This window comes from Ovis canadensis, chromosome 2 (genome assembly GCF_042477335.2).
Source record: "Ovis canadensis isolate MfBH-ARS-UI-01 breed Bighorn chromosome 2, ARS-UI_OviCan_v2, whole genome shotgun sequence".
Taxonomy (NCBI): Eukaryota; Metazoa; Chordata; class Mammalia; order Artiodactyla; family Bovidae; genus Ovis; species Ovis canadensis.
In genome coordinates this window covers 137,855,012-137,877,452 of record NC_091246.1, presented here as the reverse complement: position 1 = coordinate 137,877,452, position 22,441 = coordinate 137,855,012, and the positions used below count along the sequence as shown (strand labels likewise).

The 22,441-nt window shown below is 41.7% G+C and overlaps 2 protein-coding genes across 2 annotated transcripts in view; both read right to left on the bottom strand.

The window, feature by feature from the left end:
* Positions 1–6,109: 6,109 nt before the first annotated feature.
* On the bottom strand, positions 6,110–9,091 carry LOC138432756 (intraflagellar transport protein 70A). Its single transcript, XM_069574281.1, has one exon. It carries the CDS (start codon positions 8,872–8,874, stop codon positions 6,880–6,882), a length of 1,995 nt encoding a protein of 664 aa, XP_069430382.1. The 5' UTR covers positions 8,875–9,091; the 3' UTR covers positions 6,110–6,879.
* A 3,127-nt stretch (positions 9,092–12,218) lies between these two features.
* Positions 12,219–22,441, bottom strand: part of PDE11A (phosphodiesterase 11A) — a 429,146-nt gene continuing 418,923 nt past the window's right edge. The window contains exons 20-22 of the mRNA XM_069577105.1: positions 16,243–18,580; positions 15,192–15,311; positions 12,219–13,181 (exon numbers count right to left, since the gene is read on the bottom strand). Of these exons, the coding sequence (XP_069433206.1) occupies positions 18,422–18,580 (159 nt within the window). The 3' untranslated portion in view covers positions 12,219–13,181; positions 15,192–15,311; positions 16,243–18,421. The remainder of the gene's footprint in view (positions 13,182–15,191; positions 15,312–16,242; positions 18,581–22,441) is intronic.

Here is a 22,441-nt window from a genome sequence, read left to right as displayed (position 1 = left end):
GAGCAGTTGCCATGAGTGCTGGTAAACCTTTCGTCATATGTCATTTATCTGAGGCATTTGCCTCTTGTACTAAAATAATTGGAAATAAAATAAAAATAACAACAAATGCTTGCTCACACAGCTTACTTGGGTCCTGATAGCACAGTGCAGTTTTAGCCATTTTCTAGTTTTTGAACTGAGTTACCCAGTCATTGATAAATGATGTTTAATTTCACAAATATGTGCAAATTGCACTTTTGAGCAAGGACTTGGACTTAGTGTACATGTTCACCTAATAATATTCACAGTCAAGTTATTGACTGACCCTACTTTAACAAATGCTCATTTTTCTTACTAGAAATATGCATAGAACTCTATTTTCTAATAGTTTTTCCCTATGAAGGCAATTCATTTTCTAATATGTACATATTTTGCTGTAGACAAGAGTTCAGTATGTGATAGATCAAACCTGGCCCAAATCCAAGGGAGTTGATTTAAACACCCAAAAGAACCTCAACTAAGAGGGGGATTCAAGTACAAAGTAATCACCTCAAGCTGCCCCCATACAGTCTCCAGCCAAGATAATATTAAAAAAAGACATTATACCTAATATAAAGCAAAATGTTTAAAAAGACCACACTATACCTATAACTAATGAATTAATTACCTTATGGCTAATCCCCAGCTCTGTTTTTCAATATAAAATGATTATGATACAGAAACGCAAGTATGCTCTAGACTTAAGGGTAAAATTAATCCCAATGTCACGGAACATTTTAAGTAATAACAGTATTGTACATCTTCATAAGTCACTGTTATTCTATTGAGATCAAAGAAAGTTTTTTAAGAAAAAGTATAGGAGTTCCTGCAAGTATACAAACAAAGCTCACCGTATTCTACAAATTATACAGAGCCAGTGCTTTTAGTGATTCCTTTTAAAATTTTCCCCTGGCTTTACTAATTTAAGAATCACTTTTTATTGATGTGTTATTTCAATTTGCAAAAATGCATGATTAAACTGTTCTAAAGTCATCTTGATAATCGTAGTGCTAGCTTACCTGATACATTGCTAAAACATTGATATGCAAGTTTAATACCTGCTTATGGTTTCAACCACCAGCCATCAGAAAATTACTCCCTTTTATAATTGACAAAAGGCAGAAAATAAAGAAGAAAAAGAAAAAGGGGTGTATGGTAAGGGAGAGATATTTTTCATTTCTTGTCTTGTGATACATTTTATAGCAATAAACACTACTACCTCCTAAATAGACCGTTTGAAGGCAAAAAAAGAAACCGCTCCAAAAGAAAGCTTTATAAACTGGAATTCTCTTCCTGTTCATTGTGGCTTTGTCCTTTTGAAAGTCTGCATGACCTCTCCTCCTTGTATTAAAACAAGGGTGTGAGGACTGATGACTCGACCGAGTGAGTGAGTTACAGAAGTAGCTCTGGCATCTGTTACTTCCACTCTGTTATCCATTACTGCTGTTCTGTTAATGGCAGCAGACATTTGATTAACTACCGAGATTTGGACATGAAGGGGATCCAAGGTGGGCTGTAAAGTAAATCACATAGCTAAAGCTCTGTTTCATCTTCACCTCAATGTTCCTTTCTTTCCACATTTCTGGCAGACTGGCAGCTGGAGGCCTCCCTTCAGGGGCATGAGAGACTCTAATTATTTCAAGAATAACTGATTTTAAAAATACATACTATAATAACTTGTTAATAAAACTCCAGAAATATATATCATTTTTGGTATATCATCTTAGGGAATAATTAAAACCACATATCCCCTTCTCCAATAAATAGACATCAGTAGATAAATTGAAAGAGAGAAATTGAGAAGTAATTTATAAATATTTACAAAATTCTTAATTTATGCACAACCATAGCAGAGAGTGAGGATTGCCTTATAATACATTTTCATAGCTAGAGCTATAAGCAAATCTCCAAGTGAAAAAAAAGACAAAAATCCAGATTTCTTAGTAGTTGTTAAAATGTTAATGCATCCAATGAGATAACAACAACATTTACCTGAGGGGTTAATGTTTACTGTCATAAATAAAAATACCAGAAAATATTTGTTAATACAAATATATATTGTGTTTCCTGAGTGACTTATTAATATATATTCATGTCATAAAAGGAGGCAGCTTTCTTCTGTATGGCTTACATAGAAGCAGATGTTGTAGCTAGAAGTAGCTGTGAAGAGCATCTAGGAGGTCAAATGACTGGGACCTCAAGGGGTTAGTGAATTTCTTAAGGCCTAAAACGTGACTGGGGAAAGTCTGAAACTCAATACCTTAGTCTTTTCATTAGCAGTTCAGTGCTCATTTCCTCCTACCTTGAGCTCATTATAGTCTCCACTCTTGATATTTGTTAGTATTCACAAGGAGGCACAATTGATTCTAAAAAAATTAAAAATGGAATGTGAAGGGAAATTTTGATTATAAAACTTAAGACCAATCAAGCAACCAAATTATGGAAGAAAAATGAAGTCATGAACCAAACTTCATACCTGAAAAGAACAGTCCTTATTCATTTAGTACTTGTACTTCTTAAAGAACTTAGCCCAGGGTCCAAACTCAGCATTGCTGAGATCCGCAAAGTTGAAGGACTAAAAAAATAGGGTGAAGGCATTAAGTTTTGATAAGAATTGGTCTTACTGGACAGCGCCGTCTATCCTGAGATAGCACAATGAACCTATATTTATTTGCTGATTAAGAAATGGTCCCTCGTGGTCTAGTGGTTAAGATTTTGCACTTCCACTGCGAGGGGCTTGGGTTTGATCCCTGGGGTGGGGGGAACTAAGGTCCTGCATGCCACGTTGCACTGCCAAAAGAAATGGTCCAGCCATGGACCATTATATCCAGGTCACCAGAGTAGTGCCAACACACCCACTCTTAACAGTTCTTTGGCTCATGCCACAGTCTTTTCTATAGCCTAAAGTAGCAAAGAAATTGCTCTTTATGGTTGCTTGCTTATATAAAGATGTCACTCTAGCAACTGTTGCTTGAGGCCAATATCTGGTGACTATTACTGGCAGAGAGAATGCAACAGTGATTTAGCTTATATTGTATGTTCCCTTTTTAAAGCACGTTGATTCTGTTGCTCTGGGTCTTCACTGTTGCATGCAGGCCTTTCCTAGCTGTAGTGAGCAGGGGCTACTCTCCAGTTGTGGTGTGCGGCCTTCTCATTGTGGTGGCTTCTCTTGTTGCAGAGGATGGCTCTAGGCACATGGGCTGCAATAGGTGTGGCGCACGGGCTCAGCAGTTGTGAACCGAGGGCCCTGGGGTGCTCTGGCTCCAGTGCTTGTGGCGTTTGGGCTCAGTAGTTGCAGCGTGTGGGCTCTAGAGCACAGGTTCAGTAGATGTGGTACACAGGCTTAGTTGCTCCCCAGCATGTGGAAGCTTCCTGAACCAGGGATTGAACCCATATCCACTCTATTGGCAGGTGGATTCTTATCCACTGTAACACCAGGGAAGTTCTCCCTACCCTGACTAAGATGGAGAAGTCCATCAAATAATATTTGTTATTATAATTCTAAGTGTACAAAGTTCAAATATAACAACTACAAAGTTGTTGGGAAAGATTGAAGGCAGGAGAAGAAGGGAACAACAAAGGAAGAGATGGTTGATGGCATCACTGGTTCAACACACTTGAATCTGAGCAAGCTCTGGGAGTTGGTGAAGGACAGGGAAGTCTGGCCTGCTGCAGTCCATGGGGTTGCAAAGAGTTGGACACGACTGAGTGAACAACAAAAAAGTTGTCAAGGATAAATATAGATTTAAAAAATTTGTGAAATGGGGCTAAAGAAGAATTAAATAGAAGCCATTATCAGGCATTACTACATAGTCCAACCTATAGTCTCATGGTGTTGTTCAGTTGCTCAGTCGTGTCCTACTCTTTCTGACCCCATGGACTGCAGCATGCCAGGTTTCCCGGTCCCTCACCAGCTCCCTGAGCTTGCTCAAACTCATGTCCATGGGGTTCACGATTGCCATCCAACCAATCTCATCCTCTGTCATCCCCTTCTCTGCCTGCCTTCAATCATTTCCAGCATCAGGGTCTTTTCCAATGAGTCAGGTGGCCAAAGTATTGGAGTTTCAGCTTCAGCATCAGTCCTTCCACTGAATATTTAGGAATTATTTCCTTTAGGATTGACTGGTTTGATCTCCTTAAAGTTCAAGGGACTCTTATGAGGCTTCTCCAACACCACAGTTCAACAGCATCAACTCTTCAGCACTCAGCCTTCTTTATGGTCCAATTCTCACATCCATACATGACTACTAGAAAAACCATAGTTTTGACTATACGGACCTTTGTTGATAAAGTCTCTGCTGTTTAATATGATGTTCAGGTTTGTTATAGCTTTTCTTCCAAGGAGCAAGCATCTTTTAATTTCATGGCTGCAGTCACCACCTGCAGTGATTTTTGGAGCCCAAGAAAATATAGTCTGTCATTGTTTCCATTGTTTCCCCACCTATTTGCCATGAAGTGATGGGACCAGATGCCATGATCTTAGTATTTGAATGTTGAGTTTTAAGCCAGCTTTTTCACTCTCCTCTTTCACCTTTATCAAGAGGCTCTTTAGTTCCTCTTCACTTTCTGCCATAAGTGTGGTAGCATCTGCATATCTGAGGTTATTGATATTTCTCCCAGCAATCTTAGTTCCAGCTTGTGCTTCATCCAGTCCATCATTTCACATGATGTACTCTGCATATAAGTTAAAAAGGCAGGGTGACAATATACAGCCTTGACGTACTCCTTTCCCAATTTTGAACCAGTCCATTGTCCCACGTCCGGTTCTAACTGTTGCTTCTTGACCTGCATACAGGTTTCTCAGGAGGCAGGTAAGGTGGTCTGGTATTCCCATCTCTTTAAGCATTTTCCACTGGGGAGCCGTAATCTCTTGAATCACAGCTTCTAACTGTCTGGATTCATATGTGACTGTATTCTTTCCAATATTCACATTCTTCTTTCAGCAGTAGTTCAGTAACAGCAGGTATGCACATCGTTTGTCCAAGTTAACATGCCAACAGGAAAACTGAAACTGCAAAAGGTGTTCTTAACATGCTCCAGAAATTTATTTGGAACTAGTAGGTTTGGAAAGGAGTCACTTCCTTGAGCAAGGAGACTGCATGTTATCTATACTTCATAAGGAAATGGAAAATTTTCTACAGTGTACAATGTATAAACTCATTTAATAATCCCTTCAGAATTTCCTTCCAAATATGGGGCCATAACCATCAGCTGGATAAATGGTACTAGCTCAGATAACAGACTGCTGCTAAGTTGCTTCAGTCGTGTCCGACTCTGTGTGACCCCAGAGATGGCAGCCCACCAGGCTCCCCTGTCCCTGGGAATCTCCGGACAAGAACACTGGAGTGGGTTGCCATTTCCTTCTCTAGTGCATGAAAGTGAAAAGTGAAAGTGAAGTTGCTCAGTAGTGTCCAACTCTTCTCAACCCCATGGACTGCAGCCTACCAGGCTCCTCCATCCATGGGATTTTCCAGGCAAGAGTACTGGAGTGGGGTGCCATCGTCTTCTCAGATAACAGACTAAATATGACATTATTTCAAGCCCATGCAGAATTCACAATGAGCCAAATTCTCAGACAGATATAGAATTTCAGTACCCAAAGATGTCATGCTACACAATTATTCTCAGCATGCTTCATCTGGGTACCATTAGTTTTTTCCTCCCTGAAGATTAAAAAAAAAAATTATTATAGTAGGAATTCCTACTGTTCATTGAAAGCTATTAGGTTGAACCATGGGAACTGCTGTTTTTGTAGGCTGAAAACTTTTAAAATCAGCAATTTCATATGGGTCAACCTAATGTTGTTGACTTTTTCTAAACCAGGTTAAGTGGCCATGCCAGTCACTTTTATGAAGAACAAAGGTATAAGGGGTGGAGGAAACAAATAATAAATCTCTTGTAGCTTGTATTAAATGGCATAAGGTTTCAGAATCATTGATACCATTTTATGGTATGAGTAGAAGACTTTGATGGGGTGACTGGAATAGAATATTTTTTTTGTAGAATATTTTTCTTTTTCCAAGAGGTTACAACATAAAAACAAAGTCCAGTATTAATGTGTCCTAAGTAGAAACAAGAATTAAGAACCAAGTTTTAAGGGTATCTTAGAACTTTATTAATAAGTGTTATTAATCAGTTAAAGAAAAAAGTAACATCATATATTCAAATTATTAACAAATAGACAAAAGAAAACCATGAAAATTTATCAGTTGTTTATTGTCTCCACACCACAGCACCATAGTTTTGTTATGGTATAATTTCCTACTAAATCTTGCAGGTTAAAAAAAAAATTGGGATATAAAGAATTTTTGTTAAAGAAAGCATTACAAAAAAAAAAAGAAAGCATTACAATTGTATTGGAAAATTCTGCCAAGACATACTAAAATCTATGCAAAACATATGCATTACAAATTAATGTTACTCAAAGATAAATTGTTGGGAGTATAACATGAAATCTTTGAGATTATTATTAATCTCCAGATGTCCTACACATTAACTGAGTTCTGGACTTGACAGTGCTTGGTCCCTGGAGGATATAATCTTCTCGTGCAGGATATTTTCAGAGTACAGCAAAACACAAAAGATACAAAGGAGAGGAGATGTAGGCATTACAAATACTATTGGACACATTTCCCCATTCACTTTTGAATTTTTCATAAATCTTTCTAAGGTTCAAGTTCTTCTTATTATAATCCTTTTGTGATGTTTCTCAAAAGATACATCTAAATTATTTTCATTATAATTTTCAAGTGTACAAATTTCAATGTACAACAAATGTGAAAACACCAAAGAACAAAGATAAGAGTTGCAAATATATAAAGTTAACAGAGCCATTTTGATAAAAGCCATCATTAGACATTACTACATATTCCAGTCTATAATCTCATAAATCAAAGCTTTTAGCTCTCTGGATTCATATGTGACTGTATTCTTTCCAGTATGCATTCTTTCTTCTTCCAGGGGTTGCTCAATAACAGCAGGTATGTTCCTCCCATAAAGTTCGCAGTGTTCTAGAAACTGAACACATTCTTGAATGACACTGTCACGAAGTACAATCATATGTTTTGACATGTTTTCTAATAATGACAGGAAGCATCTTTTGGCATAATACCACGTATCAGTTCCTAGTTTTTTATTATAAGGTTCCAAGCTTTTGATAACCCGGGAAATACCAAAGTCATAATTTCCTTTGGCACAATAAAGTGTCCCTATCACCAAATTCACAATGCAGAAATGGTAGATTTTCTTATCTGGGTCATCATAGGAGAGCTGCTCTTCCTCTTTTTCAATCTTCCTCATCAACTCCTCAGCTTCTTCATTTTGACTTGTCATAATATATGAAACACACAGGTTGGCCAGCACAATAGCACTGACTTTCAGGATGTTGTCATAATGCTTCTTGACTATGGGTTCATAAAAACCTATGGCTTCTTTGTATTTGTTTTCCTGCATGAACAGAACATGAGCCACATTCAGCTTCCACACATCGTGGTCATTACAGAATTCCACAGATTTGCGGAAGATCTTTTCTACCATTGGGTAATTTTCAAGGTTCCAATAGATTTTGGCCTGGGCCATCAACACAGGAATGTACTTCTCAAGGGTTTCATCATATTCATTCTCTGCCTTTTTGATAGCTTCATCATCTTTATTGTGTCTTGCTTCCTGCACTTGTTTGGTGAGTCTCCTGAGCTGTTCAGTCAGCATCCCTGCTAGGCCATCAAGCTTAACGAAAGCCTCCTCAGGAGCTGTCTGGCAAGTGATCATGGCATCCAAGAAGTCATAGAGATAAGGTGTGAGGAACTTGTAAGTCAAATGGGCATTCTCTGCCAGGACATCTGCTGCCAGGTCAAAATACTCATATTTACAGTAGAGCAGCAACAGGTTGCCAAAGGTCTCTGGGGGAAAGGGGATCTGCTGGAGCAAAAACTGTAGTTTTTCAAACCCTTCTGTGGGCCTGGCATCCATGTTCATTAGTGCCTGATTGTGCAGGGTCACAGGGTCTAACTCCTCCTCTGCCCTTGGTGGCATGTCAGTGAGGGTTTCCTGGGCCGCCTCATAGTTTCTCAGTTGGTATTCTATGGCAGCCTTGAGGTTGAAGGCTTCCACCAGAGCAGTCTGGTGAAGGACTAAGGTGTTGCCAACACTTCGAACATCAATGCCTTCAGTGGTCATGCCCACACCCAGCTCTGGGTGCTGGCGGATGCCATGCTCAATAATCTCCACGATATGCTTTAGGGCGGATGCATACTGTCGGCTGCTGAAATAGGCCAAAGCCAAGTTGTAGGAAAGATCAGGCCTGTAGCCCGAAGCCTGCAGGGCCGCAGAGAACTTGGAACACGCGGCTTCATAATGTCCCTCCTTGTAGAGCAAACAACCCAGATTGACCTGGCCATCCAGCTCGTTCTCGCCCCCGCTGTCTTCTCCTCCTTCACTCAGTAGCTGCTCCACCAGGCTCCTGGCCCCGGGCAGGTCGCCCTCGCTGTACTTGATCGCGGCTTGGAGACGGAGGACCCGGTTGTGGTAGGTGGGGTTGTCCAGGAGGAGAAAGGACACACGGGTGGCCTCTGGGTAGAGGCAGGCCTTGTACAGGGCCTGGGCCTGGTACAGGCGGTACTGCTCCAGCTCCGGGTGCAGTTGGCGCAGTTGCTCATAGCACTCGGCAGCCAGCGCGAACTCCTGTAGGCGGTAGTAGCAGTAGCCCAGCAGCGACAGCCCGGCGCGGCTTCTCGGGCTCCGCTGGAGCTCTCCGCCCAGCAGCTGCACGGCCTCGGAGTACCGGGCATCCCGGATGAGCCGGTACACAACCGCGGTGAACTCCCCGTCGGGGATGGGCTCACCGCCCAGCCCCGCCATAACTGCCTCCGCGGCTGTGCATCCCAGTTACCAAGGCAACATGCCAACCGGAAACGGAAAACTTTTGTCCGGATATTACTTGGCAACGGGAAAACTGCGTAAGGAATATAAAAGAATCACTGAAGTGAATTTTTAAACTACTGTATTAGTCCCCGAGAACCCCGGGCTGCGGAGGTGATGAGTCACGCACGATACATCAAAGGCCTCGGGGCAGTTCCGAAACGGAAACTCTACTTCCCGGCAGGCACTGGTCGGATCGCGCTGGCGTCGGGACGTGCAGCGCTGCATGCTGGGAGGCGTAGTCTCTGCAGGACGGACCCTCTTGCCTTCCATTAGTGTTGTTGATTAAAATTGCTGGCCGGCTTTTGTGTCACCTGTCTCTGGCTGGGGGAAGAAAGGTTTGCGATCTGAAGCCCCTTACGTTTTTAGCCTTATACACTTTGCAATATATACTCATGGTGTCGTTTCGCGGTTAGTTTTTATAATTTAATGAGAAGAAAAGGTGGAATATCTCTTCGGAATTCTTTTGGAATTAGAGTAGCTTCTCTTTTTAAGCTGCCTTGGCACACTTTCTAAGTAATATGCAGTAGATAATAATTCTTATTTTTGTCGTTTCCGCAAGTTAACGATGGGCAATGGTTTTGTGAATATTTTCTGGTACTGGAAGACGTTCAATTTTAGATCCAGGTGTTCCCTCCGCCCTCCACAAAGAACAGTTATTACTGAGTAGATGTTAGTGTTTAATCGTAGTCATATCTATTGGTCTGGCTCCCCAACTTTCACTACATGTAAGAAACCAATCTTCCTCAATCCCCCTACGTCTCCATTGATCATTCATGATCTACGTTGGCCTATCCAGTACCAAAGTAAACAGTGTACAAATAAAATCATGTCTTTCCTGTATACTTAAAGAGCCAATCAAGTCCTTTTGCTGCCCATAACATCTTTTCTGTGTATAAATTCCAGTGCCACCACTAACCATACTGTATTGCCCTCAGACAATTGATGTACCTTATTTCTAATCTTAATCACCACATGTGTTCTCTTTATTACATGGTACAGAATCTGTGTACTAGAAAGTTGTAAAGAATTTTCTCAAGACCACACAGCAAAAAAAATTTTTTTTTGAGCAAAGAATTTGCTCAAGAGCACACAGCAGTGTTGCCATGATATTCAGCAGCTAGTTTCAGTAGGAAATAGTGACTATTTGTAACTTATTCCATATATTTCCTATAGATGAGTTTGTAAAGGCCCTGTGTTTGGTGCCACATTGTGTGCTGGAAAAGTAGTGTCTTTTTTCCTTCCATTAAAACAACCAATCAAGTTGGTGTGTGCAATAGACATTTGAACTTCCATATCTGAATTGTAGCTGTGAGCAGGTGTTAGAAAGAAACTAATGGGGATGGTATAGTTCCTAGTCACCTAGTACAGCTGGCAGGAAACATTGCTTATATCCTAAAGCAATTGAATTTCTGTGCTCTTTCAGCTTTCCTTGCTGAGAAATTGACAAGATTTCTGTTCTTCTGGGTGGGACCAGGCAAGAAACCTTCCACTTCACGATACTGAGAAAAGGACAAACTGTACCCATTTCAGATGGGTTGAATAGCATTCTGGCCCACCTAAGATCCCCAGAGAAAGCAATGGATAAGGTCCACTATAACTGTACTCTGAGTCTTCTTTCAACTCAATTTCTGGGTACACCCTTTTAGGGCCTTCAAGCCAGGGAGGTGCTTGGGCTGAGGGATGCTTGCTATTGCTGCTCAGTAATCCAGGAGTGGGCTGGGTGGCTGGGGGAGGGTCTTCACCTTTATGACTACCTGACTATACTTGTCCCTTGGAAACTCAAGCTCAGTATTAACATTTTAAAATCCTTTTGTGTAATCTGATACTTTGGGTGAGGTGCTATTGAATATGGAAATAAGAAATTATCATTTGTATCTTTAATCAAGCAGTCTGATTTTCAGGGTTGTATTTGCATCATGAAAGCATTCACCTTCAAATGCCTCTTGGGAATGGAAGCAAAATAGAAGGCCTCTGCTCTCCCCTAGACTTCTCCCCTCCCTACAGGCAGGGACCCCTCTTTGTGCTGGTACCTGTTTGGGAGCATGGCTGCTGAAGTGGGCAGGAGGGAAGCCGTTCTTCCTCCTTATTTCATGTGCTGCTGCTCCTGAGGCCTGGCTTGGAAAAAGCAGGACATTCGGCTTAGACAGATGGAGGGCAGGGTCATTTTCAAAATGAAATGAGTGCACAAATCACACTGTGAAATTGGCATGACCATGCCTGCTGCTGTGATAGACCGACTTTTATTTAGTCTATGACAGGCAGTTGGGGAATAGATTAGGGTTTGGGGGGAGGGGCAGGGGATGGTGAAAGAAGGCCCTTTAATTAATGATAGAAATTCTGGAAAGCAATAAATGGGGTGGGATATTATAAAATGTCATAAAGGATCATTTTGTTTCCAAGACAATCTTGGAAAGCTGGAGCATGTATCAAAAAGTTAGTGTATTGTACCATTTCTAGCAATAAGAAAGCATTTGGTGGTTGCAGTAAAAAGAGTGGATTTTGCTGTATGAAGAGAGGCATATTTACCACACAGAAGAATTTCATTTGGGCAAAATGGATAGGAGCTAAAAGCATGATGTCTGGTTCTTAACATGCTTATATTTCTGCCTGTCAAATGTGACCAAATTCCATATCCTATTTTATGTATAATCTATTTGACATTCTCTTTTAAAACTAGTTGGAAAGTATGTTTTTTTTATTTATCCTCTAAATGTAATCACTTCCTGTTGATAAACATTGGTAATTTATGAACATCTCAACAACCGTAGCTGGGGTCAGACAATTTCTTTGACAAAGGAAGACTTCCTGCAAAACCATTTTCCAGTTGTTAGGTCTGAGCCCTCTCATCTCAAGCCATTTTCTTCAGGATGTGGCCAGCCCCCTTATTGGTTCAGTCCCCTTGCACCTTCCTTCCCACCCCCCAAAATCTTCCACCACAAAGGGGGCAGAAATAATAAATTTTTGTCAAATTGGAAATGTAATTGATTGACTTTTCGGTGCATCTATTCAATCTAAGAGTTTTGGAAAAATTGTGTACCAGATCAACACTTGGGAACATTTATGCTCAGATGGTAAGACATTTAACCTCATGAATTCTCCTATCACTGGTGGTTCCAGCTTTATTAATATTTTAATTAGATTTCCTTCTTGGCTATACCTTTTTTTTTTTAAGTCAAATACCTTATATTTGGGGGGTTATGGTGTCATTATTGAAATTAACTTATTAGGAAGAGCACAATAACATTGCTGTGTATAAATGCAGTTACCAGAGAAGGCACAACTGTGGATACTTGCATTTAATGAAATCAATCAACCATCCAAACAAAGAGCTAGTCTAAGCCCCTGTGTTTATGCAGTACTTTCTGTACCAGGACCAGGTCCTGCTTTGCCTAACTTCCCTCATTAATCCTCACAGCCCTGCTGTGAATTAGGTAATTCTTACCGTTGGCTCCACCTGAAAAGTATGGACTACAAAGCACAAAGAAACGTGTGGTTGCCTCAGTCAGCGTGCGGGGACTGGTGATTGCTTAAGCTGGCCAGTAGGGGCCAGACTGCACCTCTTCCTCTCCCCCTGAGCACCTCCTCTCCAGTCATTGGAATCCGCTTTGGATCATTTGCTGCAGTTTGTTCTAATAGAACAGGCACAATGGTGTAAGAATTTTAAAGTTTAAGCACCGAAGCCACTGTGTAATTGTATGGCGTCAGTGGCTGGCGGCCCTGCATTGATGCGATCCCCCTGTTTAATTGCCCATGCAAATTTGAGCAGTCTGTAACAGGCACAGGGAACTCGTCTGCACTGGGCTGCAGACTCTTATCCCTCCAGAAAAACTTCAGTAATTCTAAGAACCTTTTGTCATCTTTAAGACGTTCCGTGGACAGGGCTGTCCCACTATCATCTTACACAAGCAGACATCACAGATGAAGACAAAGTTAATGGGCTAAATGGACAGTCAGAATTTAAATCCTACGTCTTCGGATGCCTGCCTGTCTCTTTCAGCCCTTAAATCATCCTTCTCAAGGGAAATAAAAGAGTATTTTAGAGGTTTAGTTAAGCTTTAAGCATTTTGTTAAAAACAAAGATCTTTAGTTCCCTTAAAGCAGTTTCAAAATCATGGATTAGATGCTTGTGAAATGGTCAAGCAGTCTTATAATGTAGTATTCCTATAATGACACATCAGCCTGGGAAATCTACACAAAGGGAGTGATGTCCGATAAGTCAATTGAAGACATATTTTGCTTCTTTTCTGTAAAACAATAATAATTAAAAGCAAATCAGTAGGGGGTCCTTTTTAGATTATTGTACATCAAAATAAAATGGCAAAAATATTTTTCCCCAAGAGGATGAGATTCACCAAGACCTAAACTCTTGTTTCCATACAGTGCTATTTGTGTTTTTTTAAAAATTCATCTAAATATGATTTCATCTAAATCTAAAGAAAAAATAATCGAGATTCTAATACACATACACAGAAAATGAACACAAAGATAAATGGTGGCCTGAAATAACACATTTTTTTTAATAGGAAATACTTTATTCACTCAGTAAAACAAACATTTTTGTACCAGTGTATATGTTCAACAATATTAGTAGGGATGTGCTACACAGGTGACTGACTTATCTTTAGTGCTATTGAGAGATGGACTAAATATGTAAGAACATTGAAAATTAAATTAGAAAAGATTACCAGCTGAGGAAAAGGGGCACAAGCAACGGAAGCGTGGCCTCAGGCATTGTTTAGCGCTCAATGTGAAACGCCCCAGACACGTCACTCCTGCCGTCTATATGTTTCATTTATGGAACATATGAAATTTTGGCTTCTTATAGTCAGACTCAACCTTTGCATTTCCTGATACGTGTGAGGTTCGGGAGTTCTTTACAGCACGTGACAACTGTTTCCGAGACTGTTATTCCGAAGCAGACAGTGAAGCTTCACTGCAGTGGCACTGCCATGGATTTTAGGCTCCCAAATTAGGTTTTACTCTTTTGCTTTAATGAACCCCTTTTGAATATTGTTTTTCCAGCCCAAACGTTTTTCTTTATATGTAAATCTCCCCTTAATCTGTTAGATTTCTGTCCCACTTGGCAGGAGTTTGTCACACTATTAATGGAGAGGACACTGTATTTTATCTTTCTATAATTCACTGAGTCAGCAGGAGGAATGGATTTTAAAATAATTCTACCACAAAGTAAATTGAGCAGATTCTGTTTAATGACCTAAGGTAAGTGGATCAAATATGATAATTTTGATACATGAAAAAAGCAACTGAATTCCTGTAGCATTCATATTAGATGGTTATTTCACTAACAAAATTTTAATGATTATTTCTAACCCAACCCATTGGGTATTTAAATATAAAATACCTGGAACTATGTGGACATTGCAGATTTCAGAAACAGAAAACATGCAATTTTAACTTCTTTTGACTCACTTTATAAATTCGAAATTAAACTGACTACCATTTATGGGATATCTATGCTATGAGATAATCTAAAGCTGTCCTTTATGGAATAAAACAATATATTTAAAAAAATTATACTGATGACCATGTCTTTTATGATCATTAGAGACAGGCTCAGACATATCTGTGCTAAGGTTGTTTTTGTATCTACTCCATATATGAAACTTTTTATTTTGTCTTTAGGGAGGAGATGACCTCTTTATCCCTATCTTGTTTGAGAAGAGTGAATAAGACAATTACATGGAATAATTTTTTAAAGTTAAACACAGCTTGTTCCTTTTGTATAGGACTGAACTGAATAAAAGTCAGGGCTTTTATTTTACAGGTGGAAAATCCGAGACCTGAGGGTCCCAAGATAACAAGCCAGGCCAGGGGGAGCCCCATCCACTGTGCGCTGGGGCGGTGCCCTTTACAGTCTGCCAAGCTGTCCCTCCTGGCCGGGATTGCCAGCTATATTGTAGGTTGTGCATGTATTATCCACGTACTGACTAATAAAATGATAAATAGCCTGCCTGAGAAAAATACACCTCGTGGACAAAGTAGGATGAAGTCATTTCAACCATAAATGCCAAGAGAACCGAACATTTGATCAGTTGGAGGTTTTATAAGAAGGTTCACATTTAAATTCCTTCCTCCAATAGGAAATAAACATTAATAATAACAATTGGGAAATTTTCTCTTTTTCTGTTTTGGGAAAGCAGATTATATGGGTAACCACACATACCTCAAATTCTTCTAAAGGTATACATTACTTAGATTTAAAATACCCCAAACTCCCAAGTTCAACCTCTCACCTTCTGGGTTGTTGGCTCCTGGGAGCCTGCTACCCTCCTTTTCTACTGTTGCGTCCTGGAGGAACAGACCTGGGCATTAGTCAGCAGTTTCTGAATTTTGACCCACAATAGGAAAGATACCTTGAGACAGGAGAAATAGATGGAGGCAATTACAAACAGCCACTTGATTGATGGTTGACATTGTCAGGGCCCCACTGGATGGCAGATTGCAGTGGTGTTGAGCTCCCCTTGCCACCAGTGGATGTTGCTATTGGCAACCGTGCAGTGGAGCCAATAAAAAGGCAAGAAAATGAGAGGAAAACTCAACCTTAGTGGAAGCCGTAGGGTTTCTGCTATAAATTACATTCCCCTTAGCAATATGCAGCATCAACATTCAGGGTAGCCACAGCGCGTGTAGCTGCCTGCAGTCTCCATCGGACCCCGGGTCTAGTTTTATCATAAAGCACATGCTTTGAAATTTTGCTCTAGATACACTGGCATCCATCTTTCTGGGCTATTTACTTATCTGTCGTTGGGGAGGATGACAGATGTGGGTTCATCTCTGCCTCACACGGACTGATGTTCAATTCCCGCTTGTGATACGAACGTGATGTGACACGACAGCTGGAAACACCTGCAGTGCTTCTAGCTACAGACACACACCAGGGTCTACCCCTGCTGCCACCCACCCTTTTTTCCTCACCTGAAGGAGGGAGACAGCCCAGCAGAAGCTATTTTCCTTTATAGCTGAGTGACTCGGGAAACTGGCTTAATAAAATCCATAAATCTGAACAACCTCCTCTTACCTGCTCTGCAGAGGCAATTTTCCCTGCACTTATTTTCTCCTTGAGTTTCTCCAGTCTTCCCCACAGAGACAGTGGTAGAGGGTAGCTGGGAACATTATTTTTTAGGGTTCCCACGCCTGCCTTCTCTCTTTTGTCAATCCCGTCCCTACTCAAGTATCTCTCTTTTCTAAGCAATTGATGACAGGACATACCTTCATTTTTTTTATAGCATGTGCCATTTTCCCTTGTTTGGATTAATGCTCACCCTCCCTTTGGCCATCTCTTACCACCTGCAGTGGGCCCTGTATTTTCCTTGTTAGTCGTTTTCTTTTGGTTCCCCTCCTTTTCCTCCTCCTCGTCCCCCATTTGCCTGGTTAATGATTTTCTTTTCCTCCGTTTCTGCTCATGTAGTCTTTCTTCTTCCTCATGGTTACCTTGCTCTTCCCTTACTTCTGTCTTGGTTCCTTAATTTACTCATTCTTTAAACATTTCCCCGATGTCTACTATGTGCCAGGAAGACTATGTCCTTGGTGGAACTTGGCCCCTCTTTCTCTGAGTAAAGTTAATAACTGACACTGACCAGCAACAACAAGAACAGATGTGGTTTTAAATTTTAAATTTTTTTGGAACTGGGTTGGGCTTCAAGGTTCATCTGGCCCAAAGATTTTCAAATTCCTCAGAGGCCCCTTATGGGCCGCTAGGTATGTAATCAAAGAGGTGAGGCTTCATAGGGCTCCCCCAACCCAGCTTCAAACAGAGGACTTGGACTTTTAGATGTTTTAGGTCTTGGGGATTCTTTGTAAGATTTATTTGAACGAAGAGTTCTAAGGTTAAGTTATGTTTGAAAATAATTTCTTAGTGTAATCTCATTTGACAAATGAGGAAAAAGGGAAAAGTTAAGTGATTTGTCTAAAGCCATCCAGTGAATAGTGCCAGAGCTAGGGTACAAGCCTAGCTTCTAGCCCAGCATTGTTTTGTTTTGTTTTTTTTTGGTTGCACCTCATGGCATGCAGGGTCTTCGTTCCTTTGTGGTGGAAGATTCTTAACTACTGGACCACCAGGGAAGCCCCACAGCGGGGACTTTGGATAGGGCGTACAGTGTCCTCAGTCTCTCAGCGTCCTAATCTCTGCATCTGTTTAATAGAGCTTATTCTTATCTATGGGCTTCCCAACTGATGCTAGTAGTAAATAACCCGCCTGCCAGTGCAGGAGATGTAAGAGACCCGAGTTCGATCCCTGGGTTGGGAAGATCCCCTAGAGGAGGGCATGACAACCACTCTGCTACTCTTGCCTGGAGACTCCCATGGACAGAGGAGCCTGGCAGGCTACGGTCCATAGGGTTGCAAAGAGTCAGTTATGACTGAAGCAACTTAGCATGCATGCATTCTTACCTTTTTTAAACCTGGATTTCTGTAGGATATTTGTTCACTGACTGGGCTGTTATTTCTTAATCTTTCAAGCATTATATTTTATCCTTAAGGAAAAATCCAAAACTGGGGAGCCCTCCATTTGGCTTTCAGTTGGCACCGGCAGTAACCTTAAACTTTGTGCTGAAACTCATCACTAGAACTCAAGGTTTATTAATTGTCAATGATTATTCTCCGTGGCTCTGCTGTGTCCTGTGAAATGTTTCACTGTTGGAAATAGTTTTGAATGTTCTTATGTCACTCATAGTAAATCCACCTATAGATTTTCTTTCATCCTGACTTTAATTAAAGTCTATCAATCCATTCCTGCTAGGAGAAGCCTTGATCTACATTGAAGGTTGAATCTAAAAACTGAAAAAGGGGACCTCAGTCCCAATGCAGTGTTACGAATCTTGGGTAAACACCAATCAGACAAACACATTTGCTGTTTTCCTACCATGGACATTTTTAGGGGAAACTGGGAATGGCTGGTTTTTGTAAGGATAATATAGGTGTCTCTTTTAGGTAGGCAATTCTGAAGGCTCTGATCTATCATTAAGAAGCTTTAGGATTAAAAATAAGATATCTTCACAGAATACAAATTGGGATTCTAAGGACAGTCTGGCACAAAAGGGAGCTTGGGAGAAGAAGCAAAGGCAGGCATTGTTTGGCTTGTAACAAACAGAATAGCCATATGCAAAATGAAGCAGAGCTAATGACGCCTTCACTGTTCAGTGTTCCCTTAGCTCCGAGTGAGCAGGGCCAACCACCCTCAGGTCCTGGACCCACAGCTGCCCTCTGCCCAGGTTCTTCGTCTCAGCACAGAATCTTCTTGCTCATCAGGGAAAGGTGAGGGTCCTGGGGTGTCCTTGTTGCCCCCACTTCCTCCTCTGTCCTTTTTGCTGACACCACACTTCAAGGTGAAAGTCCAGGCATGCGTCTCAGCACATCCCTGAGGTTTTATGTCTGTTTGAGCTTAAAGGAACAAAAGAATGGTGTGCGGGACCGAAGCCGGCTCTCCAGGGCGCAGTCATCTTGCAGCAGCGGCTGGCCTGAAGGGTTAGTTTCTGTCATCCCTGGTCTCCGTGACGTTGGCAGAGGGGGCGGAGGCAGCCGTGGAGACGAGCAGCCTTTTCCGGTGCAACTCTTCCCACTTACTTCTGTTGGTGGCCACGGAATCCAGCATTGGCTTCAGTTTCACATTGACCTTCACCAGTGCCTACAATAAAACACAAGCAGGTGGGGGAGAGATGAACCAATCGTGGCCATGATTTTCTAGCTTTCACTTGTGAGGAGAATGGAAATGGGCTGTAAGAAATGAAAATGATGATTATTTTGGTAAACATGAGCTATTTACAAGAAGCAAATACGCACTTAACATCACGGTGTTGTATTAATAGAACTTACAGAGAAAATGAGAAAATAAGGCAGATGTCTGTGTACTGCTCCAGGGGGTGCCAGCCAATTTGATTATGATCCTGTTTTAAATTTACATCAAATAGGAAACAAAATATTCAGCTCACACATGTCTACCAATATGTGTATCTTTGCCTGCTAAGGAGGGCTCCAGATCTCAATAGACCAGGAACTGAAATTTTTACAAAAAGAAACCTACCATTTGCTCTACCATAGATGATTCTGGGTGGATTCACCTGAATGAGAAAGGCCAGGTAAAGTCCTGAAATGAGAGGAGCTCATTTTTTAAAGCATGGGATCAGGGAACTGTGCTCAGTGTACAGATCAGCTTGAGAGCATGCGTGGAAATAGACCCGAGAGAAAAGAAAAGGGAGTGTGGAAGAGAGGGACAGATGGAGGGGTGGGGAAGAAATGAGGGAGAGAAAATGTAGGGTGTGGCCAGAGGCTGACCGACCCCAAGGCTAAGACAGGTCAGGATCCAGCCTCCTCGCTTGCAGGAGACCCTTCTAAACATCTGTTTTGCACTTAATTTTGTATCATTTAAAAAAAAAAAACGGTCCCCTATTCCCAAACAATACAAACGTCCAGCCTCACAAATCTTGGATCACCGCTCTACTGGGACACAGCAATGAATAAAGCAAGGATCATGGAGCTGTGAGGGCTTAGCCCCTGGAAATGCCTTGATCAGCGCTGTGTGGCCACAGATTATACCTCTAGTCCCATGGAGACACCCTGCAGGCGTGTCCCGTTCATCACCAGGGAGGCAAAATGTGACCATGTGACTAAACCGCCGACACTGTGGGACACCTCCTGGAAAGCCTTCAAGCCTGACCAGTGGTTGGCAGGCGCCCCAGAGCGAAGTCCTCCAACAGGAAGAAGAGCTGTTTCTGTTGAGGATGGAATGGCCTGATGATGACTGCAGTGTGTTAGGAAGACCTGAAGCATTCCCTAAATACCATTCTACTCTGGGGAGTTTCAGAGATACAAGTGTGATGTGACTAGATGGAAGTTAAGTGGGGGCTGGAAGTCCAGAAATAACCAGGGAGCCTGCTGAGCAGTGAGCACTCCACCCTGGCCTAGGTGAGCCCCTTCACATTCACTTCCCCCAAACAGAGCATATTATCGTGATATTTATCACACCAAGCAATGACGTCTAATTTGAAACTGGATGTATTCGTTATTCCATATGATAATAAATCACAGCAACATAATAATTCAGGCAGTGATCAAAATCCCCTTTACATCATGAGAAAAATGCAGGTGCCTGCTTTCTGCTCAGTGCAGCGATTTTATTTAGACAATAGTGTGAGAGGGGCCGACGAATGCCCTGGTTTTTAGTATAGTCTGGCACTAGCTCCTCTTCGCTCTGATCAAGCCTTTTAATTAAACCGACCACTATAATTCCTATGGAAATTAGTGTTTATGTTATTTTCCTGCTACAAAAGCATTTCTCTAAACTTTTTTTTTAATCCCAGGAGCACAAATTGGAATTTTTTTCTGCATGAAATGTAATTAAAAACTCATTTGATTACTATAGTTCTGGCTCTGTTTTACTTATTAAATTCCTGTAATCAGTTTTCTTTTATGAAGCTGCTGGGAAATGATCTCAAAAGCAACACATTTTTCTCTTCCTTGGCAGGTTCCCGAGCATTTACTAAATTACGTTCATAGCACCTGCCTATGATTCGAATTACTCCACCAATTTATTTCTAAAACTATTTAAATTTATTTGGCTTAGCCCCAAACAGATTGCTTTCTTTTATCTAGCTCTTTGTTCTCTGTCTTGCTTTCTTTGTGTTGAATATAAAGTTTTTTGAGGGGGTGGTACATATTTCTCAGTATTCCTTTTTCTCTTTATTTCATACTCTCCTTAAATACAGAATTGCCATACTGGAATACATTTTCTTCTAGTCAGGTGCTGGTTCTAGGCAAAGGGAGCAAGAACTTCATCTTAAAGAACAATTCTTACACTATGAATTTGTTACACATAAATGCAGTTAGCTGGGAGAATATGGAACTATTAGAATATTAGGAAGGCAAGGCATGACCCACAAATTTAAATTCCGAGGTTTACGGTGATTACGTGCAACGTACCATCAGCAAGAGAATTGCTCCTAGTATTTAGAAAGATACAGGTGTTCCTACGAACTTCTCATCAGCGAGTGATACCCGATAAATTCTGTGCAAATGCTACTGGTATCTGTCTTGTTTGACTAACTCTTCTCTTAGCGGAAGAGAAAAGGGACATGTCACCCTTCTGCTCACTCTCCATATACATGCAGAAGGATGCTAAGCATTATGTGCGTGGTGTCATCCCCTGTGGGATGTTGAGTCCCTTCTGTGACATCCCCTCAGTGTGACCTTTCAGTGTTTAGACATGTCCAGAGGCAGTAAACTCATGACCTCCCTGGGTGGGTGTGTCCAATTTCCTCTTCATCTTGATTTTAGAACGTTGTTCTTTCTACTGAGTTATGTATCCCTGTAACCAACCTAACAGTCCTAGTCCTCGGGGTGCTCTCCCTTTAAACCCAAATCTACTGAGCAAGGAGATCCAACCAGTCCATCCTAAAGGAAATCAGTCCTGAGTGTTCATTGGAAGGACTGATGCTGGAGCTGAAACTCCAGTACTTTGGCCACCTGATGCGAACTGCTGACTCATTGGAAAAGACCCTGATGCTGGGAAAGATTGAGGGCAGGAAGAGAAGGGGATGACAGAGGATGAGACGGTTGGATGGCATCACTGACTGAATGGACATGGGTTTGGGTGGACTCCAGGAGTTGGTGATAGACAGGGAGGCCTGGTGTGCTGCGGTTCATGGGGTCACAAAGAGTCGGACATGACTGAGCGACTGAACTGAACTGAAAGAACTGGGCAGTAAACCAGTGACTCCTGTGCACCTCCACGTGTAGGTTAGGGTTGATTTACCTCAAAACCCAACTTGGGCTACATATGAGCCCCCAACTGGGGGCTCCCACGCCCACTTCAGCTCCCCCACCCTGTCAGTGGCCTGTCACTGACAGGACCCTCTACACTCTGGGTACACAGCCCAAGGCATCTGGCCATCCGGGTGGCTGAGGGGCCTCACGTCCTTCCTGACTCCAGTCAGGCTCCACTCGTGAGCCCACTTGTGACCAGTACATACGTATTCCATATTTTATGAATAGATCATACATTCACTAGACGTGTAGTCTAGTGAATACAAAGGGTCCGATATGTACAGTGTTAACTATCTCCCTTCACCCCCTGCCCCAGAGATTTAGTTTCTGTCCCTAGAGGCAACTGATGTTACCAGTTTCTTGGGCATCCTTCAAGAAACATTTTATGCCTATGTCAGTATAAGTATGTATATTATGTATATATATGAAAAAAAGCGAAAGTGTTAGTCACTCAGTCATGTCTAACTCTTTGTGACCCCATGGACTGTACTCCCCCAGGTTCCTCTGTCTATGGAATTCTCCAGGCAAGAATCCTGGAACGGGTAGCCATTCTGTTCTTCAGGGGATGTGTGCTTTCATTACTTTAAACATTCCTCAGTTTTATTGCAGAGAAGGCAACGGCACCCCAGGATGGAGGAGCCTGGTGAGTTGCAGTCCATGGGGCTGCTGAGTCGGACACAATTGAGCGACTTCACTTTCACTTTTCACTTTCATGCACTGGAGAAGG